The sequence below is a fragment of the Alligator sinensis genome, unplaced genomic scaffold (genome assembly GCF_000455745.1).
Source record: "Alligator sinensis unplaced genomic scaffold, ASM45574v1 scaffold93_1, whole genome shotgun sequence".
NCBI classification, from domain to species: Eukaryota; Metazoa; Chordata; order Crocodylia; family Alligatoridae; genus Alligator; species Alligator sinensis.
In genome coordinates, this window is record NW_005842243.1 from 1,013,614 (window position 1) to 1,036,905 (window position 23,292).

Sequence of the window (23,292 nt, forward strand, 5' to 3'; positions counted from 1 at the left end):
TAGCCGTATAAGAGGCTTGAGTGGTTTCTGCCCAAGTTGGAGGACTCCACGAACAAGGGGGGAGGAGACTTCACGCTGTGTGAAGATCTCTAAGCGCTGCGGATCCTTACGGACCCAGTGCATTTAAAGCAGGCAACAGAGGTCTGATCAACCTCTAGCCTCTCCCCGTCGCCGAGCGCAGTCCAGACGTATCCCTTCCCGCACGCAAGAGAACCGAACCCACGGAGCCTAGCAAACTTCGTGAGAATGAGTGAGCAGAAGAACCCACGGAGCCTAGCAAACTTCGTGTGAGCCCTTACGACCGGCCTCAGAGCTCTTCTACCCGGGTTCGAGTCCTGCAGGTTTATTTTTCCCGTCGCCGGAACCCTTTGCAACGTACCCTGTGCCCTGCAGGTTCGAGTTTTGTTTTCTTTTCTGTCTGTAACCGCAACTCAAGCAAGCTTTCCAGCCTGCACCACTGCCATCTCGGTGTAATCTTTAAAACTATCGCTACGCGTCTGTGCCTAATTCCAGCTCGACGGCCTTCCCTCTCCGACCCGGCGTGCCCGGGCTGCTGGCCACAGCCCGCGTGCAGCACGGAAAAGGGCTCGGGTCGCTCCCGGCCCGCACAAAACTCACCAGCAATGAATTCACACGGAAGACATTCTGTAGGTTAGATGGGAGGAAACTAATGCAATTTAGGCTCCTCTGTTATCTAACCTCCAGGCCTAAAGATGAAGCAAACTAATGTGGGACAATGTGGAATACACTTACAGTTGAGATTTAAAATATTGAAGAAATTTCCAAGCTGATTTCCCACTAAAACTGATAGGAACCAGACATCAAAATTCACAATGTTTGTTTCAGACTCAGCCTAAAAGTTTAAACAAGAGAACGCTTTGCCATATATGTGTTATAGCATTAAACCTAAAGTATATAAAAACCTTTCTATCTCTGGTCAATGGACCTTGCCTCCTCCCTGGTATGTCAGTCAGTACCTTAAGGGTACCAACTCCCCAGGAAGGTAAGGCAACAAAGCTACTGAGGGTCAGAGGAAACTGTTTCAGCTACAGTAAACCTGATTGCTAATAATGCTGAGGCCATGGGTTTGATCCCCCTGTTGCCTACCCACCCCTTTGGGATGATCTAGTTGGACATGGTCCTGCTTTGAGCAGGGGGTCCCTTTGAGCTCCTGAGGTCCCTTCCAACCCTCATTTTCTATTATTCTATGACTGTATTTGGTAAATCAAAGGGTGCAATGAGTATAAAAAGGAGAGCAAGACCGACAACACCACAGCTGTAAAAGACAAAGCAATGCAGGTGTCATATGGGTTTGGTAGCTTGTGATGCTGTTACATACAACAAGGTGGATTGTGCAGTGCTTACTACCACAGCGTAGCACTGACTTTTCTCAGGTGGATTCCTCAATGTGTGCAAAGGGTAGCAGAATCAGGCCAAATGTGTCCAACTAAGCACTTAACCATCCTCTCATGTTGAATTTCATTTATTAAGCATACACAACACAGCTTTAATATGGGACATATGGTTATACAGAAAATAGCTTTCTATTCACCTGCAGATTTGCATCTTAAATTTTACCTTGTTTGGATACTTACAATACACTTTTATTATTTAATTTGTAACAAACAGTAATGCTCAAACTAGTAATACTCAAACATCTCAAACCAGTTCAGAGCCCCACTATGAGAGACACTGAACACATACCATAGGCAAAGTCTGAACAGTTATAGAGAATTATATTGAGGGGATCTGCCACCACAACTGTCTTGCTGATCAGAATACCACTTGCCTCTTGTTACCTGAATGTGAGGGTTTTAAAAAAAAAAAGACTAGAATTTTATGGAAGCAACATCTCTGTTGTGAACTGAGATCCAAGTGGGGTTTCTTCCTATCTTTTTTTGGGAAAGTACTGTTCTAGTGTATATAGAGCAAGCATCTCTCTCAGGAGTAAAATTGTGTGCAACTTACTTTGTATAGCAGGTAGAGATACAGAAACTAATCTTTTACAACTTAAGAGAATGCTTATAAAACCTCAAGAGGCTAATTAATTCAATACACAGCACAAAGAAATGGGGCGAAAGGATGTGGAATGTTCCTATTGCTTTCTTTCCTCTACTGGTTTGCATTGAAAATGATAAAAATCAGAGGAAAAAGTGCAAACGATTCTCTCTTCATAATTCAACACATTACCAAGTAAAACCTTTCAACACACACTCAAAAGCAGCAACGTCAAAGTCCCCATAAAATGGGAATTATGAGACAAAGGTAACCAGCTGTATGAGTCCACTCTCACAACTTGCTGTACAGCAGATGTAGTGTACATGCATTCCATTTATAGTAAAAAGGAAGAGAACAAGACCTATCAGAAATTCAAAACCTCAAATGCACACACTTGCCAGGCATCTAACACATCAATTTCATTTAAGGAACACAGTAGGCAATGCAGCTTCACGATGTGTAAGTAACAGGCAGAGAAGTTTCCAATATAAGTCAATCTCATTGCTATAGCCTTAACTCTGTGTGTTGTCAGTTGTATTGTACAAAAGAGGTATGCACACCAAGCGTTAATGGGAAAAAAGTTAATCAGACTGAGGAATGGCACACTAACTTTTTTTTTGGTGGGGGGAAATGGTTACCATTGTTTCTATTACTTGAAATAATGGAAGCACTGACATGAAAAATGCAACAGTATTAATGTAAATACACTGTGTTGATGATTACTAATTCAGTTTTCTTCTGCAGTGAAGGAAGACTGTATGTATTCCAATATTTAAAAATGTACCACATAATATATAAATAATAAATACTTTATCTACTTAATTCTATGGGTACTTTATCTACAAACTTTATTAACTCCCTACACAGGGAGTTATAATCAACACTTGTGGACAAGCAGTCTTGCCTCTGTGCCGTGACCTTGTCAGGCCTCGCAAACAATGCACGGACTGATCATCTCAGCAAAGTTATGGGAAGCCTTCAAACACTTGGTAAGAAATGGTGATGATTAGCTGGCATTCAACCTACTGGTCCAAAAAAAAAAAAATCTATCCTGGGCTGATTCAATTCAAATGAATCTCAAAACCACTCAAAAGAGCCATTTTAGTAACCACAACCATGATTCATTGATAAGTGTGGTCTCCTTGAGAGCCTGAGCATCCAAGGATTTTGCGGTTTTAAAGATATATCTGAATTGGGGTGTGAGACTTTGAAAGGAGTTGGGGCTTGCCTCCCTAAAAAAATATTAGTGATGAAACCTTAAGAGGTGAATTTTAACTGCTGTAGTTACACTAGCATAACTCCTGGTTCACCAAGTTCATTTTAGGTTAATTTGGAAGCAGTTCAATCAAAATAATAGAAATGTCATCTTTTTTCTAGCATAAATGTGTCTACACAGGGAGCAGTTTAATTATAGTAGTTTAATTATACCAGTATGACTATAAATATTTTCCTTGTGGACATAACACTGGAAAAAATTGAATGACTATTTCCTGTCAAGTAGGAGGAAGGAGACTCTACCATGTGCCCTCACCTAGAACTACAATAAAAAGGAAGACCTCCAATTACCAAAGATGCTTGCTTTATCTCCATTTAGGATGTAATGAACACACTTGAACTATACATCTTTCATTATACCAGTATGACAGTATCATTTTATTTTGGCTACACTGGAGGGTGTCTTCTTTCTAAAAAAAAAAATCCTCTGATGCAGCTCTGACACTGCTGCCCACACTGGCCTTAACTGAACCAAAGGCTCAACACTTTATTACCTAAAAACCTGAAACACTATTTCAAAACCAATACGGCTATTATCCAACTAACTAGCCATCCTAAACATTTGTCTGTTCTAGCTGGGTGCTATAAGAAGCACCTTCATTTCACACTGGAAATGAGCATTGCCTAGATTACTATGCTTTCTACAGTTGCCCATTAGTTTCAATAGGGATGACATAACAGCATGAATACTGTGTGTTCTCCAAAAGATGCTAAATGTGCTTCAATATATTATTTATACCAAATTAAAAGATATTTGGATTAGATTTTTAAATAGCTCCCCACAATCATTGCCACATGGACCCTATATTGATGATTTTCTGCAAGAGATGCCCAGAGGGGGAGGAAGATCTCTCTTAGCTTCCTCGCATGTTTTGAAAATATAAAATTAAACTTAACAAGTATCTTTTCAAGGAAAGAAAAATGCAACAAACAAAAGCCACTTCCCCCAATCGACAATTTAATCACATAACTTGTGCAGAACCACATACCTGGAATGAGAGGATATTTCACTGAGGTCTCCAATACTGCCTTCAGCCGTATGACTGCTGGAAATGACAGAGGCATAGCTATGAACAGCATAGATTTTAGCAGCCTCATCATCTGGCCCAGGAGTTTCAGATGATTCAGTCCACTGCTCAGTCCGACTATGGACCCCAGACCTGCTGCCAGCAAGGTGTAAAGGAGTCATAAGAGGAGCTGACATACAGGGAGCTGTATCAATTCCACTGTCAGTAGAAGCCCCCTTAATATACGTTAATCCAAGCAATTCAGGGTCCATAAGGTCTCCGGAGCCAAAGTGCTTCTCATCACTATTGCTGGATGTATTACTGGACAGGGTATTGCTGCTGGAATGACTGGAACAATTTTTGTCTCCAATCTTAAAAGAAACAAAAAGTTTAAAAAGAAAATATTTCTTCTATATAAATTCACTTAATTCTTAGTATTTCAAATGTCATTTGGCCAAAATTTAATTCTTGTTGCAACACAGTTTAATACAAACATTACGTAGAAAGAAGCTAAATACGCTATTTATTTTTGATGTGAACTGTATAACTGACTAGGTAGCTTTATTCTTCTCTTCCAAATACTAGGCAGAAGCCACTGCTAGACCATTGGTCTGATCTTGTTTGGCAAACTGTACATTCCTTTTAAAACGTCTTGATTATAACTTCTTTGTACACCTAGATTAACGTTTGCGGATAGTTAAAATCAATATTCTAAAAAGCCGGTAGAGGAGAAGCATGTGGGTCTGGAGAACCATGAGGAGTGAATTGTTCTTGGTCTTCTCTCAGCGTGGGCAAAATATCCAGTTTATTGGATTAGGTCCAACATGTGCGACTACTTGAAATGAAGCCAAGTGCTATGTGTGTGTACCATATGTAACAAAATGAGTATGTCTAGTGAACTGGAAGAACTGTGTCATACAGTTAGTTGTTTAAACAGACTTTTAATGGAGTTTTTACATAGAACTAGATTTATTTACCAATGTTGAAAAGGCAGCCAAAATGAGGACAGATGGAGCTCCACCAGTAAGAAGGGAAGTGATAGGGAAGACTAGCTCTTTTAATTAGATCTACCTACCAGGAGATGTAGATAAAGATAGACATTTCTCATATGCCAGTCTGTAGGAAGAGGCAGTTTTTTCAGAAATGCTACTTTTATGACACACACTGAATGATTGATTCTCAGCACCTGTTTCAGAAGTTTCTACAAAAAGAAATGGCTTAAAATCATCTTGAATCTTTGGAAGATTACCTCCCCCCCTTAAATCACAACAGAAATTAGACTGCTGGAAAATGTGAAGCAATATTTGGGGAGGGGGGGGGGGGGGGACAACAAGGGTGATATTTGGGGGGGGGGGGGGGGGGGCATAAACTAGGATTTGTTTAGGGATGGGTGCTTTAGTTTGGCCTGTAGAGTCAATGTAGAATCAAAGAACAAGGAAATGATTAGGAAGGGAGTCCCCAAGAAGTAAAGATGACTTACAAAACGGTGATATTGATACAAGACTCGATCAGGAGTCCTTCATGCTGCTGTAAGTCTATGCTAAGATACGTGCCTAGTGCTGGAACCTGGAGAGGATGGGGGTAGGGTAGTGAACATGCAAACAGTACTTATGCATCCAAGCCTCTTGAACTGTATGGAGTACATCTTGGCCACTGCTCAAGATCATGAAAGGGTCCTGCTACATGTTCATATTAAAAGCGAGATGCAAATCAGGTATCACATTGTTAGACATTTTCAAGCACTAACTTTGTAGCTAGTAGGCTCTTTTCATAGCTGGACAATGATTCTTATGGTGTGATAATTACCTTGCACTTGTGGCCAGTCTAAATTTATTGTGCGATTAACCAGGCAATTCTGTAATATATGTAATGGGTAGCTGGGGCCTTAGTTTATTTCCCTGTGCCACAGCCATTATTTGCAGAGAACCTCAACATGGCCTTTAAATCTCTAAAAATGATGTCATGAAGCATGCAAGTACAAAGGCACACAAATAACTGCAAACAGGACGTTTCAGTATATCAGATAATCTGTGGTAAACAGTCAGCAGTATCTTATCCCTCTTGAAAGAGAAGAGTCAATCAAAACAGAGAAAAATCACTAAGACTACTAGGGATTCAAAGAGCTCAGGAGAACAACAGAGCAAAATGCTGATATGGTTATGCACTGAATCTTAAATAACAACATCTGTTCCTAAAAACTTCAGAATTTTTTTGTGTGGTATTCATCTGCAGCACAGGATAATACTAGGAACTGTGGTTTGGATAGACCTTTTGAGTTAACTGATCACTCGAGTAACTGAAAGACCAAGTGATGTCCTACATTCAGATATGTATAACCAAGTCATAAGATGCGACTGAAATGAGAAAATTAGGGTCTCTGATATTGTGTTTAATGTTATTTATTATACATATCTATTCAAACCTCAAACTTCTGTTCAACCTGTGCTTAGCTGAATTTATTGGGAAGTACTGCTTCTATTACGTACAGGAATTTATAGTACAGTGAATGCTCACTTGCTCTACCACCTGCCCGGAGCAGCAACCTTTCATCAGCAAGATTTTCCCCTGGGAACATTCTGATGATACTCCCTATAATAGCAAAAGCCACTCAGGAACAACACAGAATGACAGGCACCAAAGTGCTGCTACTAACAGGTCCCAACTGCACTATACACAATAGCATTTTCTACAATAGTATTTAGAGGATCTTTTTTTTCCAAACACTGTTGGCCAGATTCTTAACAAGTATAAGTAGGCTGACTCACGTCAAGTGTGAATTTGGCCCATAAACTGAATGAAATGAGATTGTGCAGATTATTAGTACCATGAAATTGCTACTACATCTAGTAACACTTAAAGGAACGATACGGAAAAAAAAAATGCACTTCAGCAGCTCTTTTTTCCTTTCTCTACACCTTAAGACATAGTAGCTTGTTTAAACAGTGTCCAAACTAGTGAACAATCTGATTCATAACTTTAACTCCCCTGTATATTTTCCTGAGACAGGCGCAGCATTTTTAGCAGACTTGGGAAATTAATCTGTTCATTATGCTTAACTTCTAATCCTAATGAGGTTAGCACAGTATTGCTAAGCAGCCTAATTTGTAGTTCTTATACTTCACAATTCTCTGTGCACACCATTTAATCCATCTGGCAGGCATTTTAGGCAAATAAATAAATAAATAGTCAGGTCATCAGTTTCTCACCCCACAGTTAAAAGGCACAAAGATAACAGAAACATTTAACTAGATACATTCTTCAAAGGTAAAACTTTTGCCTAAATACATTCTTCAAAGGTAGAACTTTTGCCTAAATAACAAGAAAATGATTACTGATAATTATAGTAAATGAGTAACCCACACATGGCAAGAAATGGTATGTATGCATGAATTTAATTTGTCTACTATGGGACATGCTCCTAAGACTAAGCAAGCCAATGTAAATGAAGCTCTAAACAGACAGTACAGTGGTATTTACATGAACTAAGAGCTCTCTTCAGTGCTGTGCTCCAATGCACTTACTCTGAGGGCACAGGGTGAAGGTTCCAAGTCCATCAAATTCTTGCACAGCTATAAAATACTTCTGAAAATGCATGTTACATTTCAGTGGAGCCCAACTTCCAACCCACAAGTCTGTAAATTTCACATTAGGGGAGCAGTGGCAGCAAATCACTGTGGCTTCCAGAGTTGCAGCGCTTAATGCCAGCAACACTCCCCCATTGCCAAATTTCCAGGCCTGTGGGGAGCCCTGTGGGCTGTATAACAAGGCTCCATGGGCTACAATGCACCAGCATGTGTGGGTTACTGCACAGCTGGATCTGGCTTGCAGGGCTTGGCTGGTGCACAAGGATTGTAGTGAGCTCTGTGCCAACCGTACCTGCAGGATCTACACTACAGACTGGCCCTATGTCACCCATCTGACCCACGGGGCCAGAACGTTCAGCACCACAACTGTATTTGTAAATGAATAGAAGGTATATTAATCATTTAAGGTGCCTACAGTTGTTTTTTCAGGGCCACATTTCTATTGTAGGCAGATTGGCATGAAGGTGAGACTTACGTGTGAAAGTTTGCTTGGAGAGTCTTTTCCTGTGCCTTCTTTTTGTAAAGCTCGGTCTTTGTAGGAACTCAAGACTTTGGTTGATGGTGCATGCCACTTGGTTTCTGCCACAAAAAATTATGTTTTAATTTCTGGTGAAAAGTTGAATATACTGTGCACAAAGGAAAGAAAAGCACATAATGCAATTCTTTAAGCATTAGGTTTGAAGCCAGTCAGCTATTTGGAATTATAGGCTCATAATGTTGCAGGGTTTCTTAAGTCTTTGACTCTTTCAGCATTATTAAATTGAATTCTACACAGTTTATTCTGGGTTTTGAATAAGGTACTCAGAATCAAGGTGGTATTTATCTTAATTGTACTTTAAAAAAACTTCAGTAGAATATTTAAACATGCGTGCATTGACAAAATTCTCTTTCAGTGGAAATTTCAGTATCTACTCTCCAATTCAGGGATACCTGCATTTAAATGGGATCTGCATTCATATATTACGTAAAATGCTTTTAGGGTCCCTTCAGATGAAAGACACTATATAAAAATGGAAAATAGAAGTATTAGCAGATGTGGTAGTTAATTTTATATGCAAATTCTAGGAAGTTTTGGGGTTTTTTTAATTCATTATATTCATCATTACCAGCATGCCTGGTTCCTTCCAAAGCTTCCTCTCGTTCTCGAGTTCCTTCACATTCCAGTGGACCCGAACCTTGATGTTCATGGAGCAAAGGGGACTGGCACCTTGTAACATAAGGAGAATCAAACTGTTTCTTTAATCAGAAAACTGACTATGCCATGAGAAACAGTATTATTTGCTCTTTATTCTCCAAGGCAAAATGTTGGCAGGCCATTACCGTAAGCATTCATCATTACCAAACAAGCAAATATGTTGCCAAATTCCAGGTAAAAACATTTATGCCTAGTCTTCTTGCCATTGTACTGCTAAGGATTAATTGTAAACATAACTAAAAGCACAATTAAAAAAATATGTATTGTTTTGGTGCCAAATATTCAAAGCCATGCAATTGATAAATCAGGAAAATGCATGATTAACTACTGCATGGACTAATTCCTATATCTGTATGCAAAAATATTTGGATTTCATGAGCAAGTACAAGATTCTTTTCATGAAAGATGTATATATATTTTGTATCTATTGCTTCAAATCTCTGCCAATTTCCCTCATAATTAAAACACATGCCTCATATAGTTCAGTGTTATATCTGCTTCTTGAAATCCTCTTCCACCCACTCAAACTCTACATTTCCAGGAACAACTCCTAAACCTGCAGAAATTAAAATTCTCTTCCAAAGAAATGTATTCAAACAGTATGCTACTAACAGTAATTACTAATCTGAAATGACTAGACAAGTTTTCATGTGCTTTTCTCCCACTGAAATTTGTTATAACGTTAAAAATTTTAACATCTATCCAGTTGTCAGAGATTTCAATGAATAGTCTACAACTCCTCAAGCAGACTCCAAAACTGCATGCATATCTGCTAGGAGTGTGCGAAATGGGCCGTATTTGATTCGGATTTGGCCCAAATTGGGGACAGTGATTTGATTCGTTGATTCGAATCACTGTCTCTGATTCAATTTGGCCAAAGTCAAATCTTAAGATTTGATGCTGATTCAGAGAATCAGTGATTTGGCCATAGACACAGCTTTAAATGTTTTTTCTACATACCTCGAGGTATCAGGCACGGCTCGTGAAAGCTGTGATGCTGGGATGAATGGAGTGTCCCACAGGAGTGCAGAAGGGCCCCTCGCATGCACGGTGGTGAACCGTGAAGTGGACTGGAAGCACTTCCGGTCCACTTCTGGGTCCGTTGCCGAGCATGCTGGAGGGCCCCCCCCCCCCATGTCCCCCCAGCTCAGCAATCTGCTGCGGGGGGGCCCCAGGCGCCCCCCCAGACCCAGGAGGCACCAGTCGCTGAGCTGGGAGGGTGTGGGGGAGCCACCTGCACACTCCCCGGTGGACCCGGAAGTGGACCAGAAATGCTTCTGGCCTACTTTCGGGTCTGCTGCTGAGTGCGCTGGGGAGCCTCCCATGCTCGTGTGGGACACTCCATCTGCCCCACCATCATAGCATTCATGAGCCACCTGCTACCTTGAGGTATGTAGAAAAAACATTTAAAGCTGTGTCTAGATCCAAATCGACAAATCTTTCCAAATCTCTCTGAATCAATTCAGAAGGTCACTGAATCGAGCTGACTTGAATCAGGAACTGAAGCTTTGCACAGCCCTAATATCTGCTACATGGGATATTTCACACAAACAAATATGTCAAGGCAATATAGTGCTGACAGATAAGAAGGCAAGATGATGTTTTGTGATGAAAACTGAACATTGAAAATAGCTTCATCAACTAGAAGTGGCATATTTGAAGTGTTCTTAAATCAAGTAGCTTTGGTATTTACGTATCTCTGTATTTAACAGCAAGTGTTACCAAACACTAGATTCATGAAACTCAAGAGCTACATTTTCAGTAATGAAAAACAAATTTCATACAGAAAATATCTGGCAAATCTTCATTTCTTAACCTTCTGGTGGAACTCAACATCCACAATATTTCAGGATAGGGTTCCTTTCCATCCATAACTAAATTGTAAATTCTGCTGGGCAGGGAAGTAGCAGGGGATGTAATGAGTTCCATTATATCAGTGTGAAAGGACAATCCATCTTGAAAGCACCTGCACGGGGGGAAGAGATCAGGTCTGCTGATGTGCTATTCCCCTCCATAGGCAAGTGGATCCAGAGTGGATACAGGAGGAGAACAGGGAAAACTGATTTAAAATAGCAAAGAGATGACACCAGTTATTCCTCCACCAAAGCAAAGGAGAAGCAGGAACCAGATTACAACAGAAGTCACAGTCTGGTTCCCATACTATTCCCAGGGCAGTGAAGCTAAGCAGCAAGCTTTATTTAGAACGGATTGTGAAGTAACCATTGAGCCCTAACAAATTAACTAGTATGGTCAGCAGTAACACAATAGATATACTGTATTTTCTCACATACCACATGCCACCAATAAGACACACACCTTATTTCTGGGAAGGCAGAATGAAGAGATTTTTTTTTCCTAGAGTTATGGATGCATAGAGGAAGGACAGAGCCTAATCTTCAGCTCATTCACCCCCTCTTTCTGGCAACAGTTTTAACCCTTTCAAAGATGAACTGTCAGCTGCTCTTAGCATCATTGCTGAAACTGCAGCTGCTGCTGAAAACTGGACTCCATGCATGGATCTAGGATTTTGGAAAGAACTAAAATAGGAGGAGAGAGACCAGGAGAAGCTAAATTGCAAATTCTGCAGCCAAACTGAAAAAGCATGGATAGTTTGATTAGTAGGACATCAAAAGTATTAAAAGGACAGTGGGTCATTAACACCTGTTGAATTAAGAGCAATTACCAAGAATCAAAAGGATAATAATGAACCATGAAGTTAATCAACTCCAGCAGTACTGCTTGAATAGGGATGCCAATGCTGCTATTCTGGGCAGAAAATTAGTTTCTCTGTTTCATACACGTCTCAATTTTGAAAGGTTAATTTTTGGGGGAAAGGTACATGTGGTATGCAAGCAAATATGGTATGATGAAGTTTCTGAGAAAAGAATATGGTCCTGGCCCTCCACTAACAGACTATGTCCACACAGCAAATAGGGCTATTGGACATTTATCTTTTATACATCTTCTGTCATAAAAGTGTTATCAACAGGAGCTGCAACAAGATAGAAAATCACCAGTACCCGTCATATCCCACTTGCTGCCTCCACTGGCTACTCCCGCTAGGTCCTGGGTCACTGGAGGATGACTGGTTGCTCGGTGAACTTCTGTAATGTTGATTGGAATCATTAACAGTGCACTGAGATATTTGTGGAGTTCCAACATCTTGAACTGGCCTGTCATTTATTTCTTTTACAAATAAATTCATTTTTACAATGAACATGGCCAAAGACTGATTGTAGTGTGAATACTTAAATATAGTCCTAATAGGACTTTACAGTTTTTAAAAATTAGTTAACTAATTTAAAAACCTGAATTATTAATAATTAAGAACTATTAATTAGTTGTTGATAATTCACAGCCAGAATTTTACAACACTCATATTCCCCATTTTATTATTGACAGGATATTTACATTTGTAAGGGATAAACAGAAACAAGGAGGAGAAACTAAATGAATGGCTAAATTGCACTCTCCTTATGCTTTGCTCTACTTCTGAGCAAACAGGACTACTTGCATGAAACAGCAGAGCTAACAGGAGGCTTCCATCTTGTGCATGGGAAACTCCCGTGAAAAAACAAAAGCTCCTCTAACTAGAAATAACAGTTAACAATTCTTATGGATATTCAGTAAATGTCGAGGGCTTCAACTAGTCTGCAATGAAGAATACCAGTACCTTCAGCCAACTAAGAATTAGGTCAGCCTTCATATACATTAATTGGATAACACTGAAGGATTTTTCATAGGGCATTTTCTATAGGTGTGTGTATGCAAGACTGGGGTCTCTCACTTAACTGCTTTATCAACAATTCCTGGATTTGCTGCCATCTGAAATATAGCCTCCAAATTCTTCCTTAATTCTTTACTTTTCACCTCTGTTCTGTGTGTCCATTTATAACTCCACTATCTTGCATTTCTCTCTCCCTCAGGCCCAATATCTTGACTTTCATCTCTTTCTTCTCCCTTCGTATCTACCTTCTAACTCCTGTTCCTTCTTTTTAATTTGTGAAATTCAACCCTTTCTTACTCATCCCTAGTGCTACCATCTTCATTTGAAACGTAGGCATCACTCGGGTTACTTGCTGACAAAGTGAGCTAGTTAAGATCGTTTAAGGAAGACAGAAGGTAGGTCAGGGTGGCACACCTCAGAGACTGACTAGTTCAGAGAAGCATGAGCTTTTGTAGGCAACAACCTATTTTATTAGGTGCTAGGTTGTTTGCTGTACCCTTCCTGCCCCATCTCAATGACTTTCCCAGCCCACACTTCTTCCCAGTCTGTCTGAAACAACACTGCATTTGTTTCAGGCCTCCTGAAATCTCTCCTCCAGTTCCCTGATCTGACTACTTACATATTTTATCTTTTCCCACAAGACTATCTAAGAATACTACTTACCCTTCTTTTGTGCCAGACTCCAGGACCCTAAACTAAGCCCAGATCATTTGCTTTATTCCATTTGTCCACTTCAAGCCTTCTACCTTGCCACTCTACAAAACCCTCATCCATTAGATACTATCCCTCTCCTCTAAATCCCTCTTAAAAACACATCTCCTCAACCATTTTCCCTTTTTCTCATTATTAAAACTTCACATATTGTCACATCTGAACTCCTGCACTGTCTCATCTTTAATGGGCTTGTCCTATTTAAATTACACTGTAAGCTCTTCAGGACAGGGAATGGCTTATGGTATTTGAGGCCTCAGTCCTACAAACAGGTTTGTATGTGCTTCACTTCAAGTTTTGAACATATGTTTCCAGGAGTGAGGCTTTGGCTGGTAAAGTGCTGTGGAAACGAACAGCATTAATGAAGGTTTAATAAAATAATTAAGTACTGTATCCTAACAGAGCTTCACAGATTCACAAAATTACAGTTATTCAATACAACTGCCCTATTTACATTGGACTTTAACAAAGATTACAAGAATGAGTCAGCAGGGAGAGTTTAAGTCATCTAATATTAAGTGTGGTTACAGAAATGCTTTTTTTGACACAAGATGTAAAATATGTGAACTATTAACTTTGAACCTTCCTTCCCCACAACATGAATTCTTAAGCACAAGTGTTCAAATGTGTATTTCTATTACTAATGGTGTATTTTGTATCATTTAAAAACACAGAAGAAAGACTATTTATTCTTAAAAATGGAAAATTGATGTAGCTGCTACAAAAACTTTATGATTTTCAGTGGAATTTCTCAGAACTGAAAACGTAAAAAACACATTGTAGATTTTTATACTAATTTGAGCTTTCAGTCCTGCAATCTGTTTTGCCTGGAGATTAGGAACTACAATGCTTAGGGGGAAAGGGCATAAGGGAGATATAATTACAAACAATAAAGAAGAAATTAATTGGAAGACTGCTGTTCAAGAAACATTTAGTTATTACTAATTTAAGGGTCAAATGCATTTAAATCCCAAGCTGCTGTTTTTTTTTTTTTTTTTGTCTCTTTTCAGAAAGTATGATTAAATCGGCATTGTTTTAACTTAAAAAATAATTCCCCATATTTTAAAAGATTATATATTTTCAAATCACAAGTTTTGCTTTGTTTAACTTTGTTTAACAAAAGTATAAAGCCTGGTAATGAGTAACAGAACCTTCTGAAATTGCACCATAATGCAATGATGAGATTAAATCACTCATTTTGTGACGGATGGATTTGTTCTCTTTAGGCGTGTTATTTATTTAAAGAGGTTTCCATAATGTCCTTGCATGTACCTTGTTTTAGAGTTGTAGTAGTCAGTCAGTCTCTGTTTCAATTAATAAGAGACTGAGGGGGATGGTTGTTTATGCTCCTGGGTAGAGTCATGAATACTACACGTGCTTTTCACTGTCATTACTAACACTGAACATCACTTGTTTCTGCCAGAATAAAGCCATGGGTGATCACTTGGGAGCCTAATCTTAAAATGCAAATGACTGTTAACCCCCCCAAAAAACAATGTATGAAAACCTGCTGAGGACCTTAAAAAGTAACTTCATACCAAAGCTAGAAACGGAGGTTTTTAAGTAAGGGATTTAAGAAAATGACTGGAATTAAAGGGTGGATGTATTACCTAGCACCATCTGGCAGTTTTCTATCAAAGGAAGTGCTGCGAGGAATGGCTGTCTGAGCCTGCTGGAGAAGCTGCTGGCATTGCAGTCTGTCAGATGTTCCTAGGATTGGAGAGGCACGAGAGAGAGGCTGCCCAGCAGGAGTCGGCACCCGATGCCAAGTGGTATTCCTCCTGAAGGGGGTTTTATACTCACATGGGGTGCCTTCGCTGTCAAGTTTATACTCTACCATGGGGATTCGGCACAGTTCTGAACAACCCCTGCAGGACAAATAAAAATGCTGATAAACCTAAAACAGAGGGGAAGAAAATCTCTCCCCCATTAAAAGTATGTATATATTTTTTCCTTAACAGGCCCATACAGCATCACATGGTTCTTGCATACTTTTGGGGTGGGGAGGAAGGGGAGATAAGAAAGCACTGGTTTAAAAAAAAATAATTTAAACTAAACATATTGCTGCTATGTGGGAAACATGTTTAAACCGTCTTTCAGAATGATAAAGTTATAAGCTGTTGAAAGTTGATCTGTGCCTTAGAAAGTTCACATATTACAAAATAATAAAAAAAAATGAGGTTACATAGTTAAGCATTCAGAAGTCAGGAAATGCTACTTGTTTTTAAGCCATTTTCTCACACTGCCTTTACGTATATAGATCCTAGAAGTCAGGTTACGTAGCCACACAAATTTTCAACACATATAATACTATATATGATTAAAAACAGACAATTTACCCAATACCCTTAGATTGCGAGTATGCAGTATCAGTTACTTGTCAGTGTATGCCAGAGCTTACTAAAACCACCTCTATGAAAAATGCACACAGTCATTCTAATACAACATACTACAGATTAACTATAAACAAAGAAATAGTGAAAATGTGGTTACAAACACACAAGTACACAGACTCTCACACACTTCAGAAATCTGTAGATAGTAACACCTGCTCACTGCCTTATTCAATAAACTGATCCTAAGCAAGGTCTTCACTGCAAAGAAAATGTATGCCTATCACTTCTGACCCAAAATATATTTTTAGAGAAATGTGAAAGAACTTAAATAATGTGTTTGGCAAACACTGAAGTGCATAAGTAACTTTACAGAAGGCAGACACCCTGTTACACTACATGGACTAGCCATTTGTGTTGACTTATGTCGTGAAGCGATTATAGAATCAAAGATGAACGCATTTTCATTTAAAATGTACCAGGAAATATACAAAAACTGAAAATGGTACAATAGGTTTACAAGATTATTGAAAAACTGATTCCCCAGGGCCACAGCTGTGTGCTGTCCCCCTCTCCTGTGCAGGGCCATGCCATACAACCCGTGGGACTCCCTATGTGTCCAAAAGTTTAGCAGTGAGGGAGTGGTAGCAACATTAATGTTTGCAGGTGTTGCAGAGCTGCAGCAATTAAAGCTACTACCACTCCCCCACCGCCAAATTTCCAGACCTGTGAGAAGCCCCACAGGCTGGATGACAGCTCTGCAGGGCGTACTTTGAGCACCACTGGACTGGAACCACTGGAGCCAGGACTCCTGAGTTTCACCATTTCTCTGCTGTCATCAAAGTAACTCTAGAATCCACTCATATGTTTCAGTTCCAAACTGTGCCGATGAATCACAGCTCCACACAGTGAAATTCTCTCTCTCTGCCAGATGCACACATCCTACATGTCAGAACATTAAAAGTGCTCAATTAAGGAAGTGTCAGCACTGAGGTTGTCCACACAATCTTAGGTCTTGGACATTCACATTTTTAGCAAGAAATATGCCCTTGTAACCCTGCAAAAAAGCAAGTATATAAGCATTTAAGTGCTTTTTGTGGAAGAAATATTAGGTCTTTAAAACAGAAACTTTTCAGCAGCATGATGATTACTGGTGCCACATGTAACCCCTGTCCAGTTCTGGGCAGTGCCACAGGGCATGCCTCTGTCCTCCATGATCTCAGGAGGCTGTGCTCCTTGTTCCTCCCCCTCCATGACTTCAGGGGCCAGATCCAGATGTGCAGCTACATGTGGATTGTGGCACCACAAACTGCACACGCTGCATGTTAAATTGTGCCCCGCGCTAATTTGCGGTAGTGGGGCAAAATTCCCAGTAGGAAGAAAAAAAAAAAACATCCCTGAGAAAAAGCAGTGCAAAGCATGCCAAAGTGCTGTGTGCTGGGACAAACATGCAGACCAGAGATGTGGAGCCCCGACACTGAGGCACCCTGTGCCCCAGCCAGCCAAGAAGCAGCATGTGGAGATGGGAGAGCAGGCAGCCCTTGGCTGGCTGCTCCCTTCTCTCCACAGGCTTCAGTGTGAAGGCTCCAATGCAGAGCCCCTGAGCTACGGCACATGGGGTCCCTGTGCTGATGTACCCTGAGCCCCAGCCAGCCACTCCCCAGCTGGCTGGGGTGCAAGGTGCCTCAAGATGGGGGAGCAGACAGCCCTGGGCTGGTTGCTGGGCTGCCTGCTCCCCTGTCTTGAGGCACACTGTCCCCAGCCAGATGCTCCATGGCTAGCTGGGGTACAGGGTGCCTTGAGACAGAGACTTCATGGACCTCAGTGCAGGGGCTCCATAGAGGAGCCCTTGTGCTGAGACACACTGAGACAGGGGAGCAGCCTGCCCAGGGCTGTCTCCTCCCCGATCTTGAGGCACCCTGCACCCCAGCCAGCCAGGGAGTTGGCTGGCTGGGGCACAGGGTCCCCTACACTCTGTGCCCCAACCAGTCCCCCCTGCAGCACAATGCAGTGGGACAATGTGTCCTGCTGCAAACTGCAAGAGTAGGGGCGTGCATTTCAGCACAATGTAGCAGCAAAATTTGTGCTGCAGTAAACACATGCCCCTGCTTGTATGGAGGCAGGAAGAGAATCTGTCTGGCATCCCAAACTCTACAGGGAAATGAAGCCATGTCATACAGTTGCACTGGTCAGCTTTGTCTTTTTTTGTGGACAAGATAAAAGTCCTTCCTGCCCAAGGGAAAACTAGGCTGGAGTGAGGGCACCAAGCAGGGGTCTGTTCCTGCCCAGTTTTGAACTGGGGACCTTTGTGAGGTGAATGCAAGTCGCCGAACTACAGAACACTGGGCCACCACCGACCACCAACTCATGGGCAGAGATTCTAGGTCTTCTCTGTATTCATTTCCCTGAGCTCCTCTTTCCACATGCCTTCACTACCGACTCTGTCAAAATGTATTCTTTGGAAATAAAAACAACCCCTCAACTACAGACTAGTGAATCAACTCATGACTGAGGTTATTTTCTATGGTGTCCTCATAACTTCCAAAATGAAGTCAAACTGGAATCATTTCCTTTACTTCAGGAATCATTTTTAGCTCAGCTATATTTTTTATTCGTTTGTTATTTTATCTTTATTGTTCAAAATGTGGTCAGTGCTTACCTTGCTGCACACCAGTGGAAGCAGCTCTGCTTATAGATATATTTCTTTCCTTGAGGGTTTTTCCTACAGTTCTTAATACTATATTCGGCTGGGAATTTTTTGACAAAACAATTTTTTCCATCAGAAAATGGCCATTTGTTGTGACCAGAACTATTCATGGGAAAGGGTTACTTTTGACCATTTTTTTCCTCCAGTTAAGTCTTTAAGTGCTTCAAATGGTTAGATTTTTGATATGCAACATTGAGTTTGCCCTGGCTTGGGACAGGAAAGCTATTTTGACATCTGGAAAATCCTTTCCCTCCTCACTGAAAAATCAAAGCAATTCACAATGACTTTCAACTTCCCTTTGAGGGAAGAAAAAATTATTATACTTGTTTAACAGATGGGGAAACTGAGGCCTAGAAAAATCAATGACAACCCCCCCTCCCCACCAACCTACTAATTCCAGGACTTCCATCTGAGACATCTAGGACTTTTTTTTTTTTTTTTGAGAGAACACAGCATCTTGTACCAGTTTACATGGTCACAGTATTGACTCATATTGCCTTCAGCATATTTGTGAGTGCTTCATACTTCTGCATAGCACAAATCTCATATCCTGGGCAATCAAAAATGAGGAACATGAAATTAACAGTCAATTGTGAAAGACTGGCTTTAGCCATTTCCTCAGAAGCCCACAAGAACTTCTGTGCCAGACAGGGATACAATCCTGTTTTCCTCGGCAACATTTAACTGCCGAAACCTTAAGTTCATCCTTCGCTTTCTGCCTCATTCCTCACATGTATTACAACTTCTGCAAACAGACCATAGCCTCTAAGTGCATTGCTTTGATTCATCCCCAAAACACTTTCCTTCTATGTACTAAATGACGCAAATTCCCATGAAAAAAGTAACACAATCAGGTAATGAAAGACTGTACAAGGGGTTTGAGTTCACACAGTTTGACTCTGCAACCTTAATAGTTTGTCATTATTTGATTAGTTATGTGGCTTCTATCCCCACTATCCCTCCTTTGATCCCCTCATAGTCTGCTCCTGTTATCTTTTCTCACTCTCACATATCCTAAGTGTTACACACCTTCCTACTATGTTGATAACACCAGTTATATATCCAGGTTTTCCCAGACATTGATTTTACAACCTACTTGGGTATTTAGAGCAAGGTCCATCTTCAGCATAATACTTGTCATTCTCTGTATTCTTAACCCACTTTTCTCCCCACAAAAAATATTTTAAATTTGGGCCCTACAGCCACATTCACAGATTTTTAAGGCCAGAAGGGACCCATTACGATCATCTAGTCTGACCTAGTTTGTTGACAGCATATCTAAAAGCATGTTACACCACCAAATTACTGCTTTCCCAGTTAAGAGTAATAATTTCAAATTGTTTTCAGATTTGTAGCTATTTGCTTCAACTAAAGTATGTCTCTAGCTGACAAATGACTAAATGATTCAAGACACTGTTCCTGTAAATAGTGGTTTGTAAACAACCCTATTTCAAACTGCTGTCGGGTCCAATAAAGCAACTTCTACAAGTTAAAGACATGCTGGACTTTCACATTCAAAAACATAAGCTCTAATACACAGTGTTATCCAACATCACCATGGCTACTTGCAAAAACAGATATATTGTACATGTAGCATATATCAAACTATTTTATATAGCACCCTTATTTAAACCACAGGTAGAAAAATATGCTGGTATGCAATAAAGTGCCAAACAGAACAGTTAGGCATTGACACTGAAATGCTTGCTTTGTTTCTTTACCATCATTACATAAGGAACATGTAGTGCCGTACAGAAGCAAATGAACCCAAAATCACATTTCTTTCCTTTATTTAGAACACATTAAATAATTTATTATTATGTTTCCATTGTTATTTTGGAAAAAATAACACAACAACTTATCTTGGAAGTAAAAATCAAACGTTAAGATCTGAAACAAAATACCATTTATTGGTAAATGTTTATTTGGATTCCTAAATAATTAAATTTGTTTATAAAGCTACTTTTTAGTCACTGACTGAAGAGTCCAAGTGAACATTTATATTTAACAAAACAGTGCATTTTTAAAATGTAGAGGAAAAGTCTGTTGGGTTTACGAAGGTATTTTAAGTGATATAAAATAGAACCAGGGAATGGTTAGACTGTTTTCTCAATCATTCAATGTATTATTTTGACAAAAAGACTGAATAAAACAAACCTGATTTAAACTTAGTGCTATAGTAAAAGGACTAGAAGGAAAAACAGAAATGTCTGAGCAGTTCCTAAGAGCTTCTTTCCATTTCATATGGGTCTGTAATTTCATGTTGAATTCTCAGAGTTGAATTAACTCAAATATTCAAACATAAGTACCTTCTCTAAAAACTGTGTTAGATAACACTCAATTTTAAATCTGTTGATAAACTGTAATATAGGTACAACTTATGAATGTAGCTGGTATAGTTAACACTAGCCACGTCTATGCGAGATACTGCCTGCACAGCAGCGTCACCAAATGGCTTTTACGTGATGCTGACTGCATAGTAGCTTGTTACTACTGCACACTTTGTGATGCATGATGCTACTGCACAGTAGAAATGAGCCACTGCACAGTCAGTGTCTTGTGTAGATGCTGCCACTGTGTGTGTTGCCTGGCAGTGGGTGCATCTACACATAAAATTAATGCAACTGAATACACTCAAGCTCAATATAAGCTGGAATAAACTAATCATGACTTCACTATCTATAATGTTCATTTAAGCACAGTAATTTACTGCACTGCCAGATACCACTTGCATCTGACAGGACTATCCAGCAGTGCAGTAAATTAGTCTACTGCATCCCAACTGCCATTCATGTATAGACTATGACACTTTACTGGGCAGCAAATTAGTCTGCTGCACAGTAAAGCGTCTCGTGTAGATGCGCCCAGTGTTGATTACTGAATTTTAGTGTTTAAAAGAGGCAGCTATGGTGATCTGCAATACCAAAATATTATGGTAAACAACATTTTAGTTTAACTTGTTCATCAAGCAGCGTATAACAATAGATTATCAAGCTTTAAACTCGGAAACCTTTTGATTTTCATTCAAGCTGCTACAAAATGATGTTTTAAGGTGGTCTCTGAAGGACATACGTTAGGCTAATGTGCTAGTTAACAAGGTGAAAGTAAACTCTAGAGAAAACAGAGGCTTTTATACATTATGATTTAGAGTCCACTGCCTTGATAACTATATGGAAGCTTTGTCTTTTCAGTTGCATTCCTCCATCACAATAAGACTCTCTCAGCATGGCTGTATTTTGAATCCCAATTATACCAAGCTCCACAGCTAAACCTTATACCAATACAAAAGTTACATCATGTTCAAAAGTGCTCAACTTCCAACTCTCCAAAACTCTCAAAAAACCAATGGATACAAAAGGTATGGCTTGACCTAATAAAAAGCTGTTTTAATGCACTTGAAGAACAGCCTTTTTTGTAGGAGGGAGGATAGAACTTTCTTTAACCTGCTTAATTTTTGATAGTGTTAAGGAGCTAAGAGCTGGCAAAAGCAGCAGCTTCTTCTTGTGCATCACTAAGAAATCATCGTGGTAGCAGGATTGGATTGTTAGTCACCACTCAACTTCAAGTTCAGGGCTTTAGAGCTCTGAACAATTGCATTAAGCGTGAGGGAACATCAACAGCCTTGTCATGCATACTCTTTCAAAATTATTTTTTTTCTAGAACCTCAAGTGATCTTAACTCATTTTGTGATAAAAGGTTTGTGTCCCAATTACTAACTCCATGTAAAGTCTTGAAAATCGACAATCTTTGCTCAGAAGACACAATTTCTAATTTATAATCCATACAGTCATAACATGCACAACCATTATAGACCTTCCCTAGCTAACAATTTAGAATTACTCATTTTTGTTACGTTATGTATTTCTCTTTATATGACACAGCACCTACAGATGCCAATTAAATTAACATGCCACAGCACAAGTATTGAGCAAACAGAAGATCTTAAAATGTAAGTGGACAAGACAAAGGGGGAAAAAGCAAACATTATACCAATTTTCTAGATGAGAAACAAGGGGGGGGGGGGAAGAGAGAGAGAGAGAGAGAGAGAGAGACCAATTACCAGGCATACTGTGAAAGAACTGGGATTAAATCAATATCTTCCGAGTCCTACTCAAGTGTCTTAAACATGGGACCACTTTTCAGTAAAGCTCTTGTGTTTGGTCAGACTTCCAAAAAAGATAAAGCAAATGGCCAGCAGGCAAAGGAATTGTCAGGAAAAGCATCCAAGTATTACTGACAAATCTGAAGATTTCATTTGATTCTAGGTGGGGCCTTTCAAAATATTTCTTAGAGACTATGTAGTCAAAACCCATTTAAAATATTCCCACTGATTTCACTGGGTTTTGGAGATTTTTGCAAAGACAATCCTGACCAAAAAAAGGAAATGCCAATCTCTTCCAAGTTACTATAATTTAGGATGCGGTCAAACGCCCAAAAGTTTCCACCAGTGCAAATCAGCATTACACAGTTATGAAAACAGATAGATAATAATAATCCCTAAAGCAGGGGAATTCCACTCAATCCAGAGAAGTTTCTCTTAAAAAAAATCAGGTGTGAAACTCCAGTGACTTAAGATACCCCAGTTTGGGTGTTGTCTGTCTGTACTTGGCTCTGGGCAGCATTTACAAATGGTAAATAGGTTATTTGAACTAGAGTGTTAAAGACAGATTTGGAAGAGGAAAAAGGAAGACTTGGAAGATAGGAATAGGATGGAAAGCCCATGTGAGCCTAACACTCCACTAGGCTATGTGGTTA

At 39.9% G+C, this 23,292-nt stretch overlaps 1 protein-coding gene across 1 annotated transcript in view; it reads right to left on the bottom strand.

Annotated features, from left to right (window-relative positions):
* Positions 1-23,292, bottom strand: part of SIPA1L2 (signal induced proliferation associated 1 like 2) — a 261,532-nt gene that overhangs the window by 39,578 nt on the left and 198,662 nt on the right. Inside the window, exons 12-16 of the mRNA XM_014521704.2 lie at positions 15,108-15,365; positions 12,080-12,163; positions 8,971-9,071; positions 8,340-8,443; positions 4,263-4,651 (exon numbers count right to left, since the gene is read on the bottom strand). Coding sequence (XP_014377190.1) covers positions 4,263-4,651; positions 8,340-8,443; positions 8,971-9,071; positions 12,080-12,163; positions 15,108-15,365 — 936 coding nt within the window. The remainder of the gene's footprint in view (positions 1-4,262; positions 4,652-8,339; positions 8,444-8,970; positions 9,072-12,079; positions 12,164-15,107; positions 15,366-23,292) is intronic.